At 31.1% G+C, this 18,049-nt stretch overlaps 3 protein-coding genes and 1 pseudogene across 5 annotated transcripts; 2 read left to right on the forward strand and 2 right to left on the reverse strand.

Annotated features, from left to right (window-relative positions):
* Window positions 1-981: 981 nt before the first annotated feature.
* LOC123011484 lies at window positions 982-2,203 on the reverse strand (annotated as a pseudogene).
* A 4,125-nt stretch (window positions 2,204-6,328) lies between these two features.
* LOC123010704 (uncharacterized protein C15orf61 homolog) lies at window positions 6,329-15,998 on the forward strand. Of its 2 annotated transcripts, XM_044407782.1 has the most exons (5): window positions 6,432-6,463; window positions 6,516-6,622; window positions 13,734-13,868; window positions 14,855-15,038; window positions 15,780-15,998. In XM_044407782.1, the coding sequence occupies exons 3-5, from the start codon at window positions 13,737-13,739 to the stop codon at window positions 15,905-15,907; spliced, it is 444 nt and encodes a 147-aa protein (XP_044263717.1). In that variant the 5' UTR covers window positions 6,432-6,463; window positions 6,516-6,622; window positions 13,734-13,736; the 3' UTR covers window positions 15,908-15,998. The 2 variants fall into 2 exon arrangements, with proteins under 2 accessions (XP_044263716.1, XP_044263717.1); XM_044407781.1 differs by lacking the exon at window positions 6,516-6,622 and having other exon boundaries at window positions 6,329-6,472.
* On the forward strand, window positions 6,334-13,664 carry LOC123010703 (ubiquinone biosynthesis O-methyltransferase, mitochondrial). Of its 2 annotated transcripts, none has more exons than XM_044407780.1 (5): window positions 6,334-6,472; window positions 12,493-12,537; window positions 12,591-12,832; window positions 12,890-13,300; window positions 13,351-13,664. In XM_044407780.1, the coding sequence occupies exons 2-5, from the start codon at window positions 12,509-12,511 to the stop codon at window positions 13,464-13,466; spliced, it is 798 nt and encodes a 265-aa protein (XP_044263715.1). In that variant the 5' UTR covers window positions 6,334-6,472; window positions 12,493-12,508; the 3' UTR covers window positions 13,467-13,664. The 2 variants fall into 2 exon arrangements, with proteins under 2 accessions (XP_044263715.1, XP_044263714.1); XM_044407779.1 differs by having other exon boundaries at window positions 6,376-6,622; window positions 13,351-13,662.
* A 357-nt stretch (window positions 15,999-16,355) lies between the features above and the next one.
* On the reverse strand, window positions 16,356-17,768 carry LOC123010701 (procathepsin L-like). Its single transcript, XM_044407778.1, has 3 exons — window positions 17,643-17,768; window positions 17,238-17,594; window positions 16,356-17,053 (listed from the first exon to the last, which is right to left on the reverse strand). Exons 1-3 carry the CDS (start codon window positions 17,733-17,735, stop codon window positions 16,490-16,492), a joined length of 1,014 nt encoding a protein of 337 aa, XP_044263713.1. The 5' UTR covers window positions 17,736-17,768; the 3' UTR covers window positions 16,356-16,489.
* Between the last annotated feature and the right edge of the window lie 281 nt (window positions 17,769-18,049).

Here is an 18,049-nt window from a genome sequence, read left to right on the forward strand (position 1 = left end):
TGTTGACGTTGAGGTCGACGTTGAAGTCTGTGGACTTGTAGTTGTCGACGTTGAAGTCAATGGGCTAGTAGTTGTTGAAGTTGATGTTATTGTGCTGGAGGTTGTTGACGTTGAGGTCGTCGTTGAAGTCTGTGGGCTAGTAGTTGTCGACGTTGAAGATGTTGTAGTAGTTGTAGATTTCGGAACCGCTGTCGTGGTAGTTCTAGACTGACAATTTACTGATTCTAAAGACGCACAGTCGTTTATAGAAATGTCAAATGCTTGTCCTTCCGGACAATTTTTCAGAGTAGGATACCACCACCACAAGAATGGGACACATTCATAATACTGATAGCAGTTTTGTGAAGGATGTTTGCTAGAACCATAACATGGCGGTGCAGTTATTGGTGCATTTGTCGTTGTTGTAGCGATAGCTGTTGTTGGTGCTTTAGTCGTAGTAGTTGGAATTTCAGTAGTTGTACTTGAAGTAACAGTTTTAGTTGTAGGAGTTTGTGATGTTGATGTCGATGTTTCAGTTGTTGTTGTCGGAGTCAGAGTAGTTGTTGTTGTCGAACTTGTTGGTGAAACAGATGTCTTTATTCTTGTTGAGCAATCAACTGTTGAGGACCAAGCACACTCTTCCAAATAAATATCAAAAGCTTGTCCAGTTGGACAACTCTTTAGTTCTGGTGCATAATACGATGACATGACGAGTATACATTCAAAATATTCATAACAGGATTCTGATGGATATTTACCCTCCGATGTACATGTTGGAACCGTAACTGAAAAGAAGTAATAAGTATTCAAGTTGTTCAAAAGGTTTTTTTTTGACATACTTGGTGCTACTGAAGTGTATGTTGACGAAACAACACATCTAGCAAAAAAACATAACCATTCATTTAAAAAATTTTAGTTTAATAAACACAAACTTACTCAGCAGAACCTTTAGAATCATCACAAATTTGTCCATTAGGACAAGACATCGGATTACCAACTAAATAAAATTGCCCTCCAATACTCTGACATTCCCTAAAATGTTTAGAATCAATACAAACCAGACCAAGTTTTGAACACGATGTTTTTGGTGTGGTATAAGCTGGTGTTGAAGTTGTTGGAGCTACAGTGGGATTAATACTAGTTTTTGTTCTTGTTTGACAATCAACTTGTATCGCAGGTGCGCATTCCTCTAAATATACATCATACGCTTGTCCTGTAGGACAACTTTTTAGTTCTGGTGCGTAGTAATAAGACATAACCAATATAAACTCATAATATTCATTACAAGACTCTGATGGGTATTTACCAGTCGAAGAACACGTTGGTACAGTAACTAAAAAGATTTGTTTTATATACTTTTACAAGATTTAAGGTACCTTTTACTTACTTGGCGCTATTGAAGTCACTGGTGGTTTAGTAATGCATCTATTATTATTGATAGGAAAAATTAATATATTAAGCAAAAATAATAAAAAACTTACTGAGCTGAACCGCTAGAGTCATCACAAATTTGACCAATAGGACAAGACATCGCACTCCCAACCAGTACCAACTGACTTTCAATAGTACCACATTCTTGAAAGCGCTGTGAGTCAATACAAACTAATCCGACTTTTGTACACAAAATTTTTGGAAATAAAGTCGTTACAGGAATTACTGCAGTCGTTGGAGGAATTTCCGTAGTTTTTGTTCTTGTCAAACAATCAACTGTTGCTACCGGAGCACAATTTTTCAAATATACATCGTATGCTTGTCCATTTGGACAATCTTTCAATTCTGGTGCATAATACCACGACATGACAAAAATACATTCATAATATTGGTAGCAGGATTCTGCTGGATATTTACTTGCAGAAGTACATGTTGGTATAGTAACTACAAATAATTTGGTGAAACTGAATTCTTTTATTACATAATTTATATTTTTTACTTGGTGCTGGTGAAGTAATTGGAGGGGTAGAAACGCACCTGTTATTAAAAAATGTTGTTATTTTAATTTATGTCACAATGTGATAAAAACTTACTCAATTGAACCGCTAGAATCATCACAAAATTTGCTATTACCACACGACATTGGACTTCCAATCAACGTAAACTGTCCAGCAACATTTTGACATTCTTGAAAATTATTAGAATCAACACATATTATCCCCGATTTTGCACATTTTGAACACTTGATGGGTTTTAACGTGAAAATTAAAAGCAACAACAACACCAGTTTCATGGCGCATTTCGTAAATGACAATTAGTGAAATGGAAAATAAAGTATATATGGAAGAATTCCTTAGACGTTATTTGAGATACTTTTTTAAATTTTATATTACATACTGTAAAAGATATAAAGATAAGTTAGGTCAATAACACCATCACATTAATTGCACCATGTCAAACCTGTCTCATCTTTTAATTGTTTTATAAAAAAATTATTAAATTTATATTATTATTAAAAATTATTTCAAAAATTATAATTTTTAAAATAGTTGCATGAAAGACAAAATTGATAAAGAGCGAGACTTGCTTTTTGTTGCCACATTAAAAATACACATCGTAAAATTCTGAGAAGAAAATTTAAGTAATTTAATTGTGAGGAATTATAGAATAATCCGATAATAAAAAATAAGTTCAATTTACACAGATTTTTATTTCCAAGTAACTCAAAATTAGCAAGTTGTACAGCATAAGCAAATCTTAACATTACAATTAATAGTTCCAAAAATTAAAGTACATTGTAAAAAAGATGTCAAAAGAAAAAGCAGTTGAAGTAACTCTATTCGTATAAGATTAAATTGCCCCAGTCATAAGTACATTTGATACTTCGACAGCTATTGCTTCAGTACCGGATTTAGCTCACATGGTCTTGTTTCTAAAATTTATGATAGACTATATCAATTTGTTTAGTAAAGATTTAAACAGCTCAGGGCCGCCACAAGCGGGGGTGCAGGGCGTGCGGCGCACGCGGGCGCCAGGTCCAGGGGGCGCCAGACGAGCAACAAATTTTAATAAAATCATAAATAAAAAAATCTGAATTACTCAAACAACAAAAGATGCAAAAAAATTAAAATACATAAACATAATTTAAAACAAACTACAACACAATATGCGGAGAAAGTCATCATACTGGAGGTCCGGATGTCCAAAAAAAAATATTGAAAGATTGTGGGGGCAGGTCTTCTACGTCAAAAGAAGAAAAAAAAAATCTAAAGACCTGTGTTCAGAAATGATTCCTAAGCGAGATAAAAAAAGCTAAAAGATCTTTTTTTCCATTATCTCAGTAACCGGTGGACATAAATTTACAAAAGATTACATCTGAAGTAATTTGAATGAATCTATTGTTGATATTACAAATTGTGTACTCTAATTAGGGGGGCGGAGGCAAGTGACAAGTACTAAAGTTTCCTATGAAACTATATCACTTTTTCAATTTATTTCAAGAAATTTAATTTTTTTCTAGCAGAGTAGATGCACTTAAACAATTGCGGTATCATATCTGTAGACTTTTTTATACTCTGATGAAAATATTTGAAAATGATTCTTGGAATATTGCTACTACCCATAAAACTTTTTTACATGCCTTTGTTACAAATTCGTATTAGTTGTTTTCATCACAATTTGAGTTGATATTTTAAACAAAATAAATGATGCGGAGTTTTAAAAGTGTAAATTTTCTTCAGAATCTAATATTTCATTTTACAAAATATCATTCAAATAAAAGCTTAAAAATATATCAATTCTTTGTTCCGCTTGAACCGAATTTTTATTTCGTAGCGTTGCGTTGGTCCTCTTCTCGGTCTTATCAAATTCGATTAAACGGGACTGTAGGTAGTATGAAATTTAGAAAAGTACAGTTTTTTTAAGTAAAATTTTCAATGTAAAACTTATTTGATTATTTACAACTTTAGAAAACATTTTAAATACTTTTTAATTAATTACTTTAATTTATTGATACTTGATGACCAAATTTAATAAAAATGCTCTTTAGTTTTTATTTTTAACAAAATTGTGTGAATATAAATATTTTTTATAGGTACAAAGGAATACCTACACTTTATTAACAAAAAAGGGGGGCGCCAAATTCAAATTTGCACGCAGGCGTTGAAACCTCTTGAGGCGGCCCTGAAACAGCTTGTAATGTTTAATACAAGCGATCAAACTTAAACATTTTACGTAAACTTGTGGCCTCATATTTTGCCAACACATATTGATCTCTATCTAACTCTTTCTTCCCCTTTTTTACTTTTGTTTACTCTTGCAAATTTTCGAGTTTTTAGCGATTTTGTCGAAATTTTGGCACCCGGAGCAGTCTATTTATAATAACTCCGGACTTCTTGGTGATAACCGCTTATGTTTGGGACATACCATTGGAAAAAAATATATAATTTTCTATCATATACAAAAAAGATCAGTGATCTGCCATAAATAGTTATCGAGAAAATTTCTGATAAACTAATGAAAGAAAAAATGAATAAAATTATAAATTAAAATATTGCAAGTTTTATTAGATTTATATTTTTCTATCAATGTACAGGGTGCTGCAATTTGGATGTCCGAATAGGGAATATCCAAAACTAAGAGGTTTAGTCAAAAACGAGTGATACATTCTGGGGCTCATTTTTTAAGAAAATAATATTGGTTAAGACCGCATCCCGCTATCGTCTTTTGTTTTCGACTTATAGACAAAAATTGACATTTCAGCGAAATCTAAAAAAATTCATATCTTCGTTATTATAGAAGACACAGATTTGAAATAAAGACATTATACAGGCACTTTTTTACGTAGAATTTAATAATGTAGTTAACAATTTTTTTCAGTTGTTTGTTTAGCCGTAATAAAATAAACTTGTATTTTTTTAAATGGGAATCATAGATGGCTATGTCATATTTAAAAAGTTTGTTTTTTTCTTATTTAAAAAATATATATTTGTAACAAATTATTATAATAGATAGCAAAAAATTATCTTTGATTTTTGTTCGCAGTTGGCCATGAAAAAATGTTGCATCTTTAACTAAAAGGATTTAAACTATATATATTATTCAACCATTGTCACTAATGAAGGAGTTTTCTAAGTAATAAAAAATTTAAAAAATGCAAAATAAATCGTAAATCAATTTATTTGCAATTAATAATATTTCTTTGTTTTTAAACAAGCTAACATTACCATTGTAACTTCTAGTGATACATAGAGTGTTGTAAAAAAAAAGCTGCTTTAATTCTTCAATAAAATATATTTTACATGACACAAAAATGACGATATGACTATTCAAATACCCAAATTCCGTCTATGTGGAACGTTATCCTACCTCCAAAAATGTTTTTTCTAATTGTGTTGACTGTTGACACATTTGTTTTTCTTATTTTTGAATTTTTTAAAAATATGTAATAATTTTGTTCTAAGGCGCTCGCATATTTGTTCAATACTTCTAATGTATCGTATTTTTTAAATTTTTATAATTTTATCTATTTTTACAGTTTACAAAACTCTTATTGATTATTATTTACACATTTGGAGTGAAATAGTTTTTCCATGGCCAACTATTATTAAACAAAATATGTATTTAATTTTTTAAGTATAATTATAAAAAAATATTCTGTTACAAATATATATTTTTTAGATCAGAGAAAAATAAGCTTTTCAAAATTGCCATTTCTATTTAAAAAAAATACAAGTTTATCTTATTACGGCTAAACAAATAACTGAAAAAAATAGTTAACTACATTATTAAATTCCTCGTAAAAAAGTGCCTGCATAATGTCTTTATTTCAAATCCGTATCTTCTATAATAACGAAGATATGATTTTTTTAGATTTCGCCAAAATGTCAACTTTTGTCTGTAAGTCGAAAACAAAAGACGATAGCGGGATGCGGTCTTAACCAATATTATTTTCTCCAAATTCAGCCCCAGAATGTATCACTCGTTTTTGGCTATACATCTTAGTTTCGGAGATTCCCTATCCGGATATCCAAAATGCAGCACCCTGTACATATTTTATTTATTTTACCCTTAATAAAAAATATTTTATCAGTATTTATTTTATGGAATTCTAGTTTTTTAATTTAATAATATGTTTGGTGTAAAGTTACGAGGCAACCTTCTAACTTTATAAATCTTGGTATGAAAGAGTGTTTAATTGGATAATCATATTTTGCACTCTTATAATTTGAATTTTTATAATCTTTTAATTTTTATTTAATTTGTTAATTTGTCATGAATCCTCTTTTATTAAATTATTTGGAAATTTAGGATTCATTTTGAATAATTTTTCTCTTAGTGACGTCAGACGTAAACCACGTGTTATACCGTCGAATCGCGAGAAAGCAAACGAGGCACAATCCTGCTGACTGCTGAGTTCCTAACCTAACTTTATCAGGTGTTTTGACAGTTCTGTGTCACTGTATTTTGCTGTGTTTTGCCTTACAAGAATAACTTTCTGTTATTATTTATTTTAGTGACAACTTACTTTTGAGACTAGTGTGGATATAAAAAGGCAATCGTGGTAAGATTAGACCCTATTTTCTAACTATTTTTACCTTGTTTAGAATCGGTGATTGAGTTCCCACACCAACCAAATTTAGATTTTGTGCTAGCAGTTTGCTTCTTCGTGGTTATTGTGATCTGCCCTAGCTGAAGATTTTGTCATTGCATAGTAAGGTTTATTTATTTTTATTCGTATTTTTAAATGCAAAGAAGACTGAAAAATGAAGGGTCCAGAGGAAAATAATGAGGGTCAGTTTTTGTAGTTTTGGAGAACAGTGGAGTTCAAACTATTGTGACTATACGCGCTATTAGTGTGACGTCAGCAAGGTACGTGACTGTACCTTTGAAGCTAAACAAATAAAAGTTTATTTCTTGAATCCTGGACGTGTAGGAAGATTGTTTCTAAGGAAATAGTTGCTATGAAAAATGTGTGTCGTAATGGTTTTAACAATTATAGTCAACATTTCTGTAATTTAATCAGTTCTAACCTCACTTTCTGTGTATGTCAAAAATATGTGTACAGCATTGCCAGAATGTTGCAAACGACAGGAGTGGATAGGTCGTACCAAAACAAAACAAAATAAAAAATATTAACATTCACATAATGTGTATTTGGCTGAGAATATAAATTATTATTTGTTTACAAGTAAATATAAATATCTAGTAAAAAAAATCTAGTATCAATTTGGTACTCTAGTATCACAACTGGCAACACTGTATGTTTAGCTTCAGTACAGTCGCGTCTGTGACGTCACCTCTAATAGCCCGTATTAGTGCATTTGTTTTTATTAGAATGTTTGTTTCAGAAATAAAAAAAAAATGGTTAATAAAGTTTCTCCTACATGAACATAATATTAGTTTTTCTCTTGTGGCGCTTATTATTTTTTAATGGCATTTTGTTGTGGAATCTAATAGGTTTTAGAATGTTGCTGATACAGGTTATAACCCCGCAGATACTGTTGAAATTTTCCATTCTACAAAAAGTGGACCTTAATTGTTTTTTTCTTGGAAATTTCTTTCAAATAGATTATAACATCGTTTAAGGAGAGTCTGGAACAGTGGAAACTTTTTTCTAATCAGTTGATAAAAACGAGAATTAATATTTTTTTTAATTCAAAACCTTCAGACAATAAAAACTATACTTGCTGTCTCTAAACGGAAAAAAAAAACAAAATAACAGAAATTGTGGTATTAAAAAATTGTTAAAGTGGTCAGGAGCTCACCAGTTACTGATTTTTAGAGAAAAAAAAAATCAAATATTATAGTTATTTGTGTAGCAAGGTTAAAAAAAGTGAATCTTTTTCCGCCGAGTTTAATTTTAATGACCGGCCAGAAAGCAGAGTATGAAATAACGTGTTTTGTCAATTTTTTTAGGCGAACTTTGTTATAAAGATTACAAATTTCTTAAATTTTCATTTGTCTTTATAGTTCTTCTTTTTAGTGGAAAAATAAGCGAATAGGACATTTTTATTTTTGTTACCATGACATAGTGATATAATGTAGTAACTTGAACATATTATATTTTTTCTCGTAACATACAGTTTTACCAATTTTCGATAGGCAGCAATTGTTTCTTTTCTTCCATTATTTTACATATTATGATTGGATCTGTTTAGCATGGTTTTGTTTTAATAGGCAAAAATTCAGGAATAGTTAGAACCCCTAAAAATAATGTGTGCTTGTTCTCCAATTGTTCCCATTTTTTAAAACACACTGATGATTTTTATTTTGTTTCAAGAAAAACTTCAGATTTAATTAGTGGCGTTACACAAAGACCTCTGGGTAGGCAGCAAGGTGTGTGATCCCCCAAAACATGTCATCCGATGTACTGATTGTGCGGTACAAAATGATAGTCTCCACTCATCTAGTGTGCTTGCAACATTTAGAGCTCGTAGCCTTCTTCGTTTAAGAGATGTTAGAAAAGAACAAAATTTTAAATTTTAGCGCTATTTATCTCTAGTAATGAAGCGTTTTTGAACAATCGTTCATATGATAAACCCACATTATGTTTACGTGTTCTAACTATTTCTAAATCACTCGTTAAAATGGAGCCACTCTGTAGAATTGATGTTCATTTCTTCACATCTTTATACAGGCTGCGCCAGAACTCGCGCCCCGGAGAAAACATATAAAGTATACAAGATTATCATCATTATTAAATAGACATAAAAAAATGTCATATGTCAAAATTTTTTGACAGATAGAATTTTTTAAACATTTTTTTATGTTCCTGGTATCTTACCTTGAAAATTTTCTCTAAGGCGCGAGTTCTGGCGCACCTATGTATAGCTTTTTAATATTTGTAAATGACTGGAGAAATTGTCTCGAATGCTTGAAATCGCTAACTACACGTATAAGATGTAATATAATATTAATAATACAAAATTTTGTTTTAACACACAAACGTTTTAAAATAAACTAAATAAAATGGTTATAGTCATCTACTTTTCTACTGTTTTATAAAATATGGTTATGTCTGACGTTTCTTAAATATTATTTAGTAAATTGTACCAACTTTCAGATAATTTTCTAATCGGTGTTGTCTATGACATTACAAAGTAAAGAAAATACGAAAATTGTTAAGTCTCATATCTTCTATCTTTATGGTATACACACAACCGAACTTACAACATATCTTCATACCAGGTGAATAAAAAGTATGGAACCAAGTATAATGTTCGTCAAGAAGAGGTTCGGTTTTTGGGGCTTTATTGAGTTTACTTTAGTTGTCACTACATGATTGCTACTGTCTTCGATGACGACCATTTACTAATTATTTTACAAACTCGGTTGGTCTAAAAACTAATTACACAGTCAGCATTAAGCAATAATTTCTTATCCTTACACTACACAAGCGTTTTTTCGTAAACCAACCACTTTACGAAAAAAATAATTAGTGTAGCGTAAAGTACAATTAAAATGTGACCATTTATCAAGAATAACATTTTTCGAAATTCCTTTTAGTTTTCTAAAAATGACCTTTAATTAAATAAAATTGTTTTTTAGCCAGTTCTTTTTTTTTAATAAATTGTTAATGTTGTGTTCCGAGCTCATCACGAAGATTTTCCGAACTTAACCGAAGTGGTCGTTACATTTAGATTATTCAAAAAATATATTTTGTAAAGTCAAATTAGGTTTATTTCAAATGATTTATGTACTTAGAAAACAGTTGAAAAGAATAAAGTAAGGTAGTTTAATTTATAAAATTTAATAAAAATGAAGACTTCAAAAATAATCATTCTTGCGACCTTAAGCCTTAATACACCAATTTAAGGGATCAATTTTGTGTTGCTTCGACAACTTTTGAACTCTGCTGTACAAACTGCAAACACGAAGTCTTTCTAGCTATTTTTAAACCATTTTTGTTCAAATTTAATACATAATTAATTCAAAATTAAAGTCTTTTATAAAAAATCGATTTGGCTCAATTTTAAGCCGAAACACGAAGTCTTTTGCGTATTCCAAGTTGTACCTTGCAGAGGTTTTTGAAACTACACCCTGTGTAACGCCAACTGTAAATACTATTTTTCTTTGCGACATGCTTTGTTCAGTTATAGCAATAACTTTTCTTTGCACATCTGATAATGATTAATTTTTTTAAATAATGCATAGTACCTAATAAACACACTCAACTTTACAAGGTATCAATTTAAACGAAATTTTACAACTAAATCTAAATTATCATGAATGAGCCGATATTTCCGAAAAATTATTGTTGTGTAATTGATATAGAGAGTGATTTAAAACTGTCGGATCAACTCTCAAATAGTGATAGAAGACTTTCAGCTAAGCATAAAAATGAATTCAGATTTTTTTAAGCCTATCAACAACTTTCGTTTTTTTATTTACACCTTTTTTTAATATGAATTACAAGGTGATAGGTTTGGTTGTGTGTTTGACACACGACACATTGATAAGAAATTTATTTCAAAGCGTACTAAAACTATGGAAAGGCAATGAGGAACGGTCTTATGATGATTTAAAAGTGTGAAAAGAGGATGTGTTGAACATAAGTATTGTATTTTCGCAAAGGGCACTGGTTTATTTTTTTTAAGTGTAGGTGGTCACATAGGCGGCCAGTGGTCTGTCATTAATCCACTTATTCAGATAGATAGTTTTTTTCTATCTAGTCGTCCATAGTCTTTAGACAATATAGCGTGTAAGTTTTGCATAATGGTATACATTGTATTCTTCAGAATGGATGATGATTGATGACATTTCAAACAATGAATTTGCAATTCTGGAGAAATACTTTGAGGGTTTCTTCTATGGGTTTTTCTATTATGTCTAATGTTGCTTCTTTTATTTGTGGTGTTTCAATGAAAACGAGCCACCCCGAATATCTCAGAAACTAAAAAGACTTTGCAAAAACGCCGAAACAGGTCGATTTTGTTTCCGAGGGGGACATTTTTTGACGTAATTTTTAAAGCACCCTCAGTAACCCCTTAACTTCTACGCACCCCAACTTTAAAAATTTTAATGGCACTACCCTTCTTGTGGCACAGCAAATAAAAGCTATTTTAGCAACGTTTTCAAAACTTTTTACCAAAATTGAATCAGACCATCCATTCATGAGATACAGGGCTGTTCTAATAGAAAAGGATAATTTTGTTTTTGAAAGGGACATTTTTTGACGCAATTTTAAAAGCACCTTCACTAACCTTTTAACCTCTAAAATGCTCTTTAAAAGCTTTTTTCCAAAATGAGATGATTTTTATACATTCATAAAATATCGGCAAAAAACTAATCTTTAAGATTAAAGAAACGTGTTTACCCCCTCTTCTTTAGTCCGATTATATCAATAGTATAAAGTTGCTAACGATCTTTGACATTAGATTTCATTGTTGAATTTTACTTTGACATTTATAAATATCGACCAAATTGACTACAAAATTAGTGAGGATTGAATAAAATTTTATATTGTACACGACGATAAAATTTTCATTATCTTTTCGAGCATATTAGCGTCTCGGCTGACGCCTCGATGCTAAATTGCTGTCAAAGATAAAATTCAATTTTATCGTCTTGTATAATAAATAACTACTGTTACAGCTTCAATAACAATATTAGTATGTTTCTTGTAATTTATTTTAATAGTTTTTACTAGAAGTAATTAGTAATTAGAAACATTATTTTTTGCGAATATCTTATGAATAGATAATCCCATTCAACTGTAGAAAAAAGGCTTAAAGAACATTTTAAAAACACTTTTATTTGATCTGTCGCAAGTGAGTCGGTGTCATTTGAAATTTCGAAATTGAGGTGGGAAAAGTTAACGGGGGTGCTTTTAAAATTGTGTCAAAAATTGTCTTTTTTAAAAAACAAAATTAACCTGTTTCGTTTTTTTTTCTGGTTCATTTTTATTAGAACACCCTGTATCTCATGAATGGATGGTCTAACTCAGTTTTAGTAAAAAGTTTTAAAAAGCTTGTTAAAATAGCTTTCATTTGATGTGCCACAAGTGGGGTACAGTTGGAGACAAAATACTTTGGTCGTCAATGTCACTTGAGTGGCATTAACTTGTAAAGCATGCTTTAGGACTGCTAACCTTATTTTTAGCTACTGTCAATCATAGTTGACAAGTTGTATGATAGGAAAATAAAATAGCTGTCATTAATTTGACATGGTCATTCATTTTAAAGTTAAAGCTTGAATTACATTAAAGTGTCAAAAAAGTGACGACCAAAGTATTTTGTCTCCAACTGTAGTGCTATTTAAATTTTTAATGTTGGGGTGCGTGGGGGTTAAATGGTTAAAAATTACGTCAAAAAATGTCCCCCTCAGAAACAAAATCTACCTGTTTCGGCGTTTTTGCAAAGTATTTTTAATTTCTGATATATTCGGGGTGGCTCGTTTTCATTGGAACACCTGTATGTACTGTTCTTGAACGTCTCTCTGATTTGCTCTGCCGATAGTTTTTGATCCTTAGAAAGGGATACAATTATAAAATAATGGCACTGCGTACACACAGCAACCACATATTCTTGACTACAGTTTCCTTGCTGAGTATTTCTTAATTATTTAAAATTGATTTTTCAGAATTAAACATTTTGAAATGTGGAGAAATGTATTATCATATCCAAGGTATGTATTCAGCGACTTACTGCAAACTTCTCTAAAAACAACATTTATTGTAGAATATTTTTGCGAAATTTACATAATAGTAGTACTGTAGATGCCACTGAATTACAGCATTTTAAGCAGTTTACTGCAGAATGGTGGAACGAATCGGGATATTTAAAAGCTCTTCATGCTATGAACAAATTACGAATACCATTTATTCGAGATGGTATAATAAATTCTTCAGTTATGTCACAGGAACAAATAAACATGTCATTACCTGTAAGGGGACTCTCAATTCTAGATGTTGGTTGTGGTGGTAAGATGCCAGTGTTATTTTACAAAATGTTTTATTATAAAAATTGGTCGTTTGTAGGTGGAATATTATCAGAACCTTTAGCTCGAATAGGCGCTAATGTAACCGGGCTCGATGCCAATTCAGATTTAATCGAAAAAGCAAGGTTTCATTCAAAAAATGAAAACTTAATCTTAAAATATATTTGTTCATCTATTGAGGAATATGCTGTTGAGAATATAGAAAATCATGACGCTATCGTTGCGTCAGAAATTCTTGAACACGTTACCAAGAAAGAGGAATTTTTAAAACTTTGTGTCGAGTGTTTGAAACCTGGAGGATCCATTTTTATCACAACCATTAATAAAACCTTAATTGCAAATGTTTTTGGAGTGGTTATAGCAGAGAGCTTTTTCAAACTTTTACCTGAAGGAACGCATCAACACGATAAGTTTATAGAGCCTCATAAGTTAGAAAGGATATTAGAAGAACGTAAGTCGTTAACTTGTTTACAACTGAGTATATTACTTTTTTATTTGTAGTTGGCTGTAAAACGATACTTACACACGGCATTTTTTATAATGTTTTAACAAATGAATGGCGCTGGTGTTCCGACGACTCCATTAATTATGCTTTACATGCTGTTAAACTGAAATAATTGTATCTCACTGAAACAATAAAAGTTCCCAACAGTTAATGTTTATTATTTTTAATATCATCGTAGTGACAATAAAAGCAATAAAAACACTCTCAGGTTCTTCTTTCATTAGCATTCACTCTTTAGTTTGCCATGTTTTTGACTTTCTTTTGAGGGTTTCAACAAACTTATTTGGGTTATAAAAAAAGTTTTGCTTCCCATTTAATTTTTTTTCTATTGTTGACAATTAAAAACTAATAATCTAATACTTTTTACTTGTTTTTGCAGGCTATGCACACAAGTTCAAACTTACGGTCACTTCGCCAAATATCTAAACATATACCAAAACCTACGTCCTCGGAAGTGTTAAGTTGTTATTTAAAACAATGTGAAGAACCACCGTGGACTTCTTATTTTGTGAAGGTAGTGGCATTATTTTTAAACTAACACTAACTACCACTATCGATATCACTCTACTACTTGTTTATTTGTTCAGTACTGAAGGAACAATTGCTTTTTTGGAAATTTTAACGATTATTCAATGCTGATTTTAATGTTATTTAAATCTCATGATGTTTCGGCAAAAAGTTTGCACGAGAAAAAACTTTTAGCTTTGTCAATAGGTATTTATTATGGTACAAGCAAGCAACACAAGCTTTCTACGTACGACTTTTGCAAAGCTTCTTTCTGTTATTATTTGCTATTTTCGTGTTTGCACCACTTTTGGCACTGTACACACTTTATACCCAACAATTTTTTTTAATATGATTGATCTATTGACACGTGTATCGGGTACATTAACATTCCTAATTACGAATTTGATAAGAAAAATTCTCCATCACGTACAGATTTTAAATTACAGGAAAATAGTTTTCTCAAATTTTATCGTAAAAATTGTTTATTTCAAATAGAAATTAATTAAACAGACGACGAAAGAAATTAATTTATTCTCTAAACAAGAACAAATCTGATGAGATGAGTTTTTTGCAAAAGCTGACTTTCTTTTGTAGGGTGTTTTAACTTCCCTTATCAGGAACCATCATAGCTGGATCCCATCTCCTTTGCTACCTTTTTTCCATCGTCAATATATCCTGGTGGAACCTTTTCCCTTGCTCTTAGTGACGAGTGTTAGTGAACAGTACCCAAATTTGGGTGAAAAAAATTTAAATGAGAATGGAGAAAATGAATTTTAAGTGTTTACATATGAAATCTTAAAATGCCTAACTTTAAAATCTGACGTGCTATGGACATTTCTTTATCATTTTTGAGTTTAGCACATAGAATTGAACAAAAAATAACTGTTTACTTCTCAGTCACAAAATGCTTGTTGGCTAGTGTGATTACTTTGACGCGGGAAATCAGTGCAGTAAATAAACAGGGTGGATAAAAAGAACAATTTTATGTTTCAGTATAGCAGTGTTAATGATGATCAATGGGGAAAATCACATTTTAACTGGAGAGTTGGAAATTCTAATTATCATATTTTAAGAACTGGATGCTTTCCCTATATTAAATACCATTGTTCCAAAAGGCCCGAGCAAAATTTAGTGGTCGAGGATTACTTTTTTAGATGCATTAAAGTATTAAATTTAGGTAAGTGGTGTTTGAGATTTTAAGTTCTGCTGTAAGAACATATTATTTTATTCTCTTTGTAATAGTGGGTGGCTTTAAAATTTTAGGATATGTGAGAATAAAAATAATAGTTATTTATTATACAAGACGATAAAAAATCTTTATCGTCGTGTATAGTATTTCGTTTTATTTTGTACTCTCTTAAAAGAATTTCTTGAATATAAACAGTAGATAAAAATTACTTTATCTCACTAAACGACAAAAGAATACTTTCTCTACTGAAATTAGTTGATAAAAGCACTCTTTAACATTGACTACAAAATAAATAAAATTTTGTTTACATTATTCTATATTTTTTTTTCATTTTTATCATAAATTATTCAAATCGTTTTCAGTTACACTTTCGAACAACTTTATCTTTTTTTTAAAGAAACAGTTACATAATTTCAAATTAAACTGCTCTGTTATGCTTTATTACAAGTAACTGGAACCTAGAGATTCTTGATATTTTGTGCTGGGGATCTCAAAAGGTTTTGTTTATGAAAAAATTGGGTAATGATGAATTTTACTGTAAAAACATTTTCTTTTTTTTCCTATATGAAATACTGTAGTCTTTTTTAGCCGCCCTAGAATTGTCAGTAAGAGTACTAAGGTAATTAATTGTTGTTAAATTTTGTATTTTACATTCCGAGGCTTTTACGGTAACCTAGGTATTAGCTAGAAACAAATTCAAAACATGATTGGTTGTTTTTGAAATTTTAGGCATTCCTTGTCTGGCATACGGTATTGCAGCTATATTTTTAATCAAGCATCACGAGAGCGTAGTTACGTCAAAAGGAAATGTTAAAATTTATTTTCTTTATCCCGAAGATAAAGGTGCACAATATTAACATTACAGATATTACAAAATGAGTATGTTATGTAGTTTTTAACATGGTACTTGTATTTTTATGTAGCAATAAATTATTTAAGTTAAATTAAGTTGTTTAATTTTATCAGTACAATCACGACATGCTTTTTTAAAAGGATCCTCATGACACCGGTTTCATGAAAATGTTACGTGCTACATATTATTCACGCAAGAAAGAAATTGAGGCTTAGTTTAATGAGCTATTCTTTATTATACTCAAAATATGTACCTTTTTTTACGAATTTGACTTTGGTATTTGGTGGTATAACATTTTGGAATAAACCTGTATGTCATTTTGTTCTAAATGTTTTTTAAGGGTTTTATAAACTTTTTCAAGTTGTTGCCATTTTTCTAATTTTTAGAATTTTTTGAGGGTTTAAATTATTTTTTAAGCGGATGTTGAGTAATAAAAAGGCTCAGACCTTTTTTTAGTTTTTATTTAGGAGAAATTGTTTATATTTTTCTCAAAACATATATCATATTAAAATACAAATTCAAACAAATATTGTTTTTTTTTCATTTTTTTAAATTATTGTATCACCTTGTTTTATATTTATAAACTTTAACTCAAGAGTGGGTAGCTTGCTTTGCTGGCAATACCACAGTGGTTATCACGATTACGAGCAATTTTGAAATATCCATGGTCGCCCCAACTACCACCCCACGAATTTTTCACCAACCAGTAATCTTGCCCATTCTCATTACCATATCCGACGATGAGTACAGCATGGGTAAATTTATTTGTAGCGCAGTTGGGATTGTAATAAACTCCACCGCTGTAAGAACCGAAATCTCCTTCAGCATCGAAAGCAACACTAATTGGACCTTTACTCGAGACCATGTCGGCCAATATATTCTCATCCGGACCGGTCAGATAAGCATAACCTTTAAGTTTAGCGGCGACTTTGTCGGACATGAAGTGACATTTTTCATTGACGCCGTGGTAAGGATAAGAAGCTTCAGAGTCGATTCCTCCGGTTTGCTCCACATAGGTGAAGGCGTCAGTCATCCAGCCTCCCGAACAGCCGTCGGCGGCGGTGTCGCAGTCCACGAGTTGTTGCTCACTGACGGAGATGTCGGTGTTGGCGCCTTTAGCGATCTTGACTTGCGATTCGATAGCGCCAGTCTGTAAAATAAATTCAAATCAAATGTTCTAAAAATAATTACATACATGTTTTACAATTAGAAAAATAAATTAAAAGTGCTTTTTCCAACACATTTCATTTCCTTAAACACAAAAGTGTTCACGGTTTTTCTTTCAATTGCTGCTGAAAGGCTAATATGTAAGATAGAAGAAGGAATTAACTCACACTGGAGAAAGCCCAGCAGGATCCACAACCTCCTTGGTTTTTCACATCGCTGACCATTCCTTTATCCCTCCAGTCGAAACTAGCTGGGAATTGGACACTGTCATTCAAACCGAGATCAGCTCGAGATTTGATTTCAATGAGAGGTTTAGGCATTACTGCAGGTTCGATCAGACCGTGGGTGTATGGTCTCATTTCTTCGGGAGTCATGTCGGCGAACATATTAATACCCATGGTGTAGGTTTCCAAGCCTTTATTGAATCTTTCATTGTGTTCTTCAATGCGTTCTAGTTTTTTCTGGAAAATCTGTTTGCGGAAAGCTTCTTCCTTGACGTTGACGTAAGATCTTTCATGGGTTTTCTATAAAGCAAACATGTAAAGGTTTGAAAAAAATTGTTTGGTACTTACTTTGAAGTTTTCCCATTTTTCTTCAACAAATTCATTGGAAAATGAAGCGGAGGTGCCATAAATGGCAAGAGCCAGAATTATGAATACTTTCATCTTGGTTGCTGTTTTTTCACTTTGGTCGTAAAGACTACGACTTTTATATTGTTAAAATTAATCAGAGTGGGGTTTGTGCGTTGATTTGATATTGATAAATTTTCAAGAGTTGCATGACATTTTTTTAGATAAGACTTAGTGGTTGATATTATTTCCACATCAACATTTTTTTATTAATAAACTGTATTGTTTTCTAAATAATTACAACATACAAAAATAAATTTGTTGGGCTACAATTCAAAATGGAACAGGAAATGTCGTAACATTAACTGTACCACACTAGGTACTATTTTTAATTTAATACAAGTAGAAAT

This window comes from Tribolium madens, unplaced genomic scaffold, assembly GCF_015345945.1.
Source record: "Tribolium madens isolate multiple individuals breed KSU strain unplaced genomic scaffold, Tmad_KSU_1.1 Scaffold_91;HRSCAF=231;Tcas5.2_LG7, whole genome shotgun sequence".
NCBI lineage: Eukaryota > Metazoa > Arthropoda > Insecta > Coleoptera > Tenebrionidae > Tribolium > Tribolium madens.

Coding starts and splice junctions, on each gene's coding strand:
- LOC123010703 (XM_044407780.1), top strand. CDS start 12,509: ATGTGGAGAAATGTATTATCATATCCAAG. Junction 12,538..12,590: donor AATGTATTATCATATCCAAG/GTATGTATTCAG, acceptor CATTTATTGTAG/AATATTTTTGCGAAATTTAC. Junction 12,833..12,889: donor TCTAGATGTTGGTTGTGGTG/GTAAGATGCCAG, acceptor GGTCGTTTGTAG/GTGGAATATTATCAGAACCT.
- LOC123010704 (XM_044407781.1), top strand. CDS start 13,737: ATGCACACAAGTTCAAACTTACGGTCACTTCGCCAAATATCTAAACAT. Junction 13,869..14,854: donor GGACTTCTTATTTTGTGAAG/GTAGTGGCATTA, acceptor TTTATGTTTCAG/TATAGCAGTGTTAATGATGA. Junction 15,039..15,779: donor CATTAAAGTATTAAATTTAG/GTAAGTGGTGTT, acceptor TTGAAATTTTAG/GCATTCCTTGTCTGGCATAC.
- LOC123010701 (XM_044407778.1), bottom strand. CDS start 17,735: ATGAAAGTATTCATAATTCTGGCTCTTGCCATTTATGGCACCTCCGCT. Junction 17,595..17,642: donor AAAAATGGGAAAACTTCAAA/GTAAGTACCAAA, acceptor TTTGCTTTATAG/AAAACCCATGAAAGATCTTA. Junction 17,054..17,237: donor CCTGCTGGGCTTTCTCCAGT/GTGAGTTAATTC, acceptor TTTATTTTACAG/ACTGGCGCTATCGAATCGCA.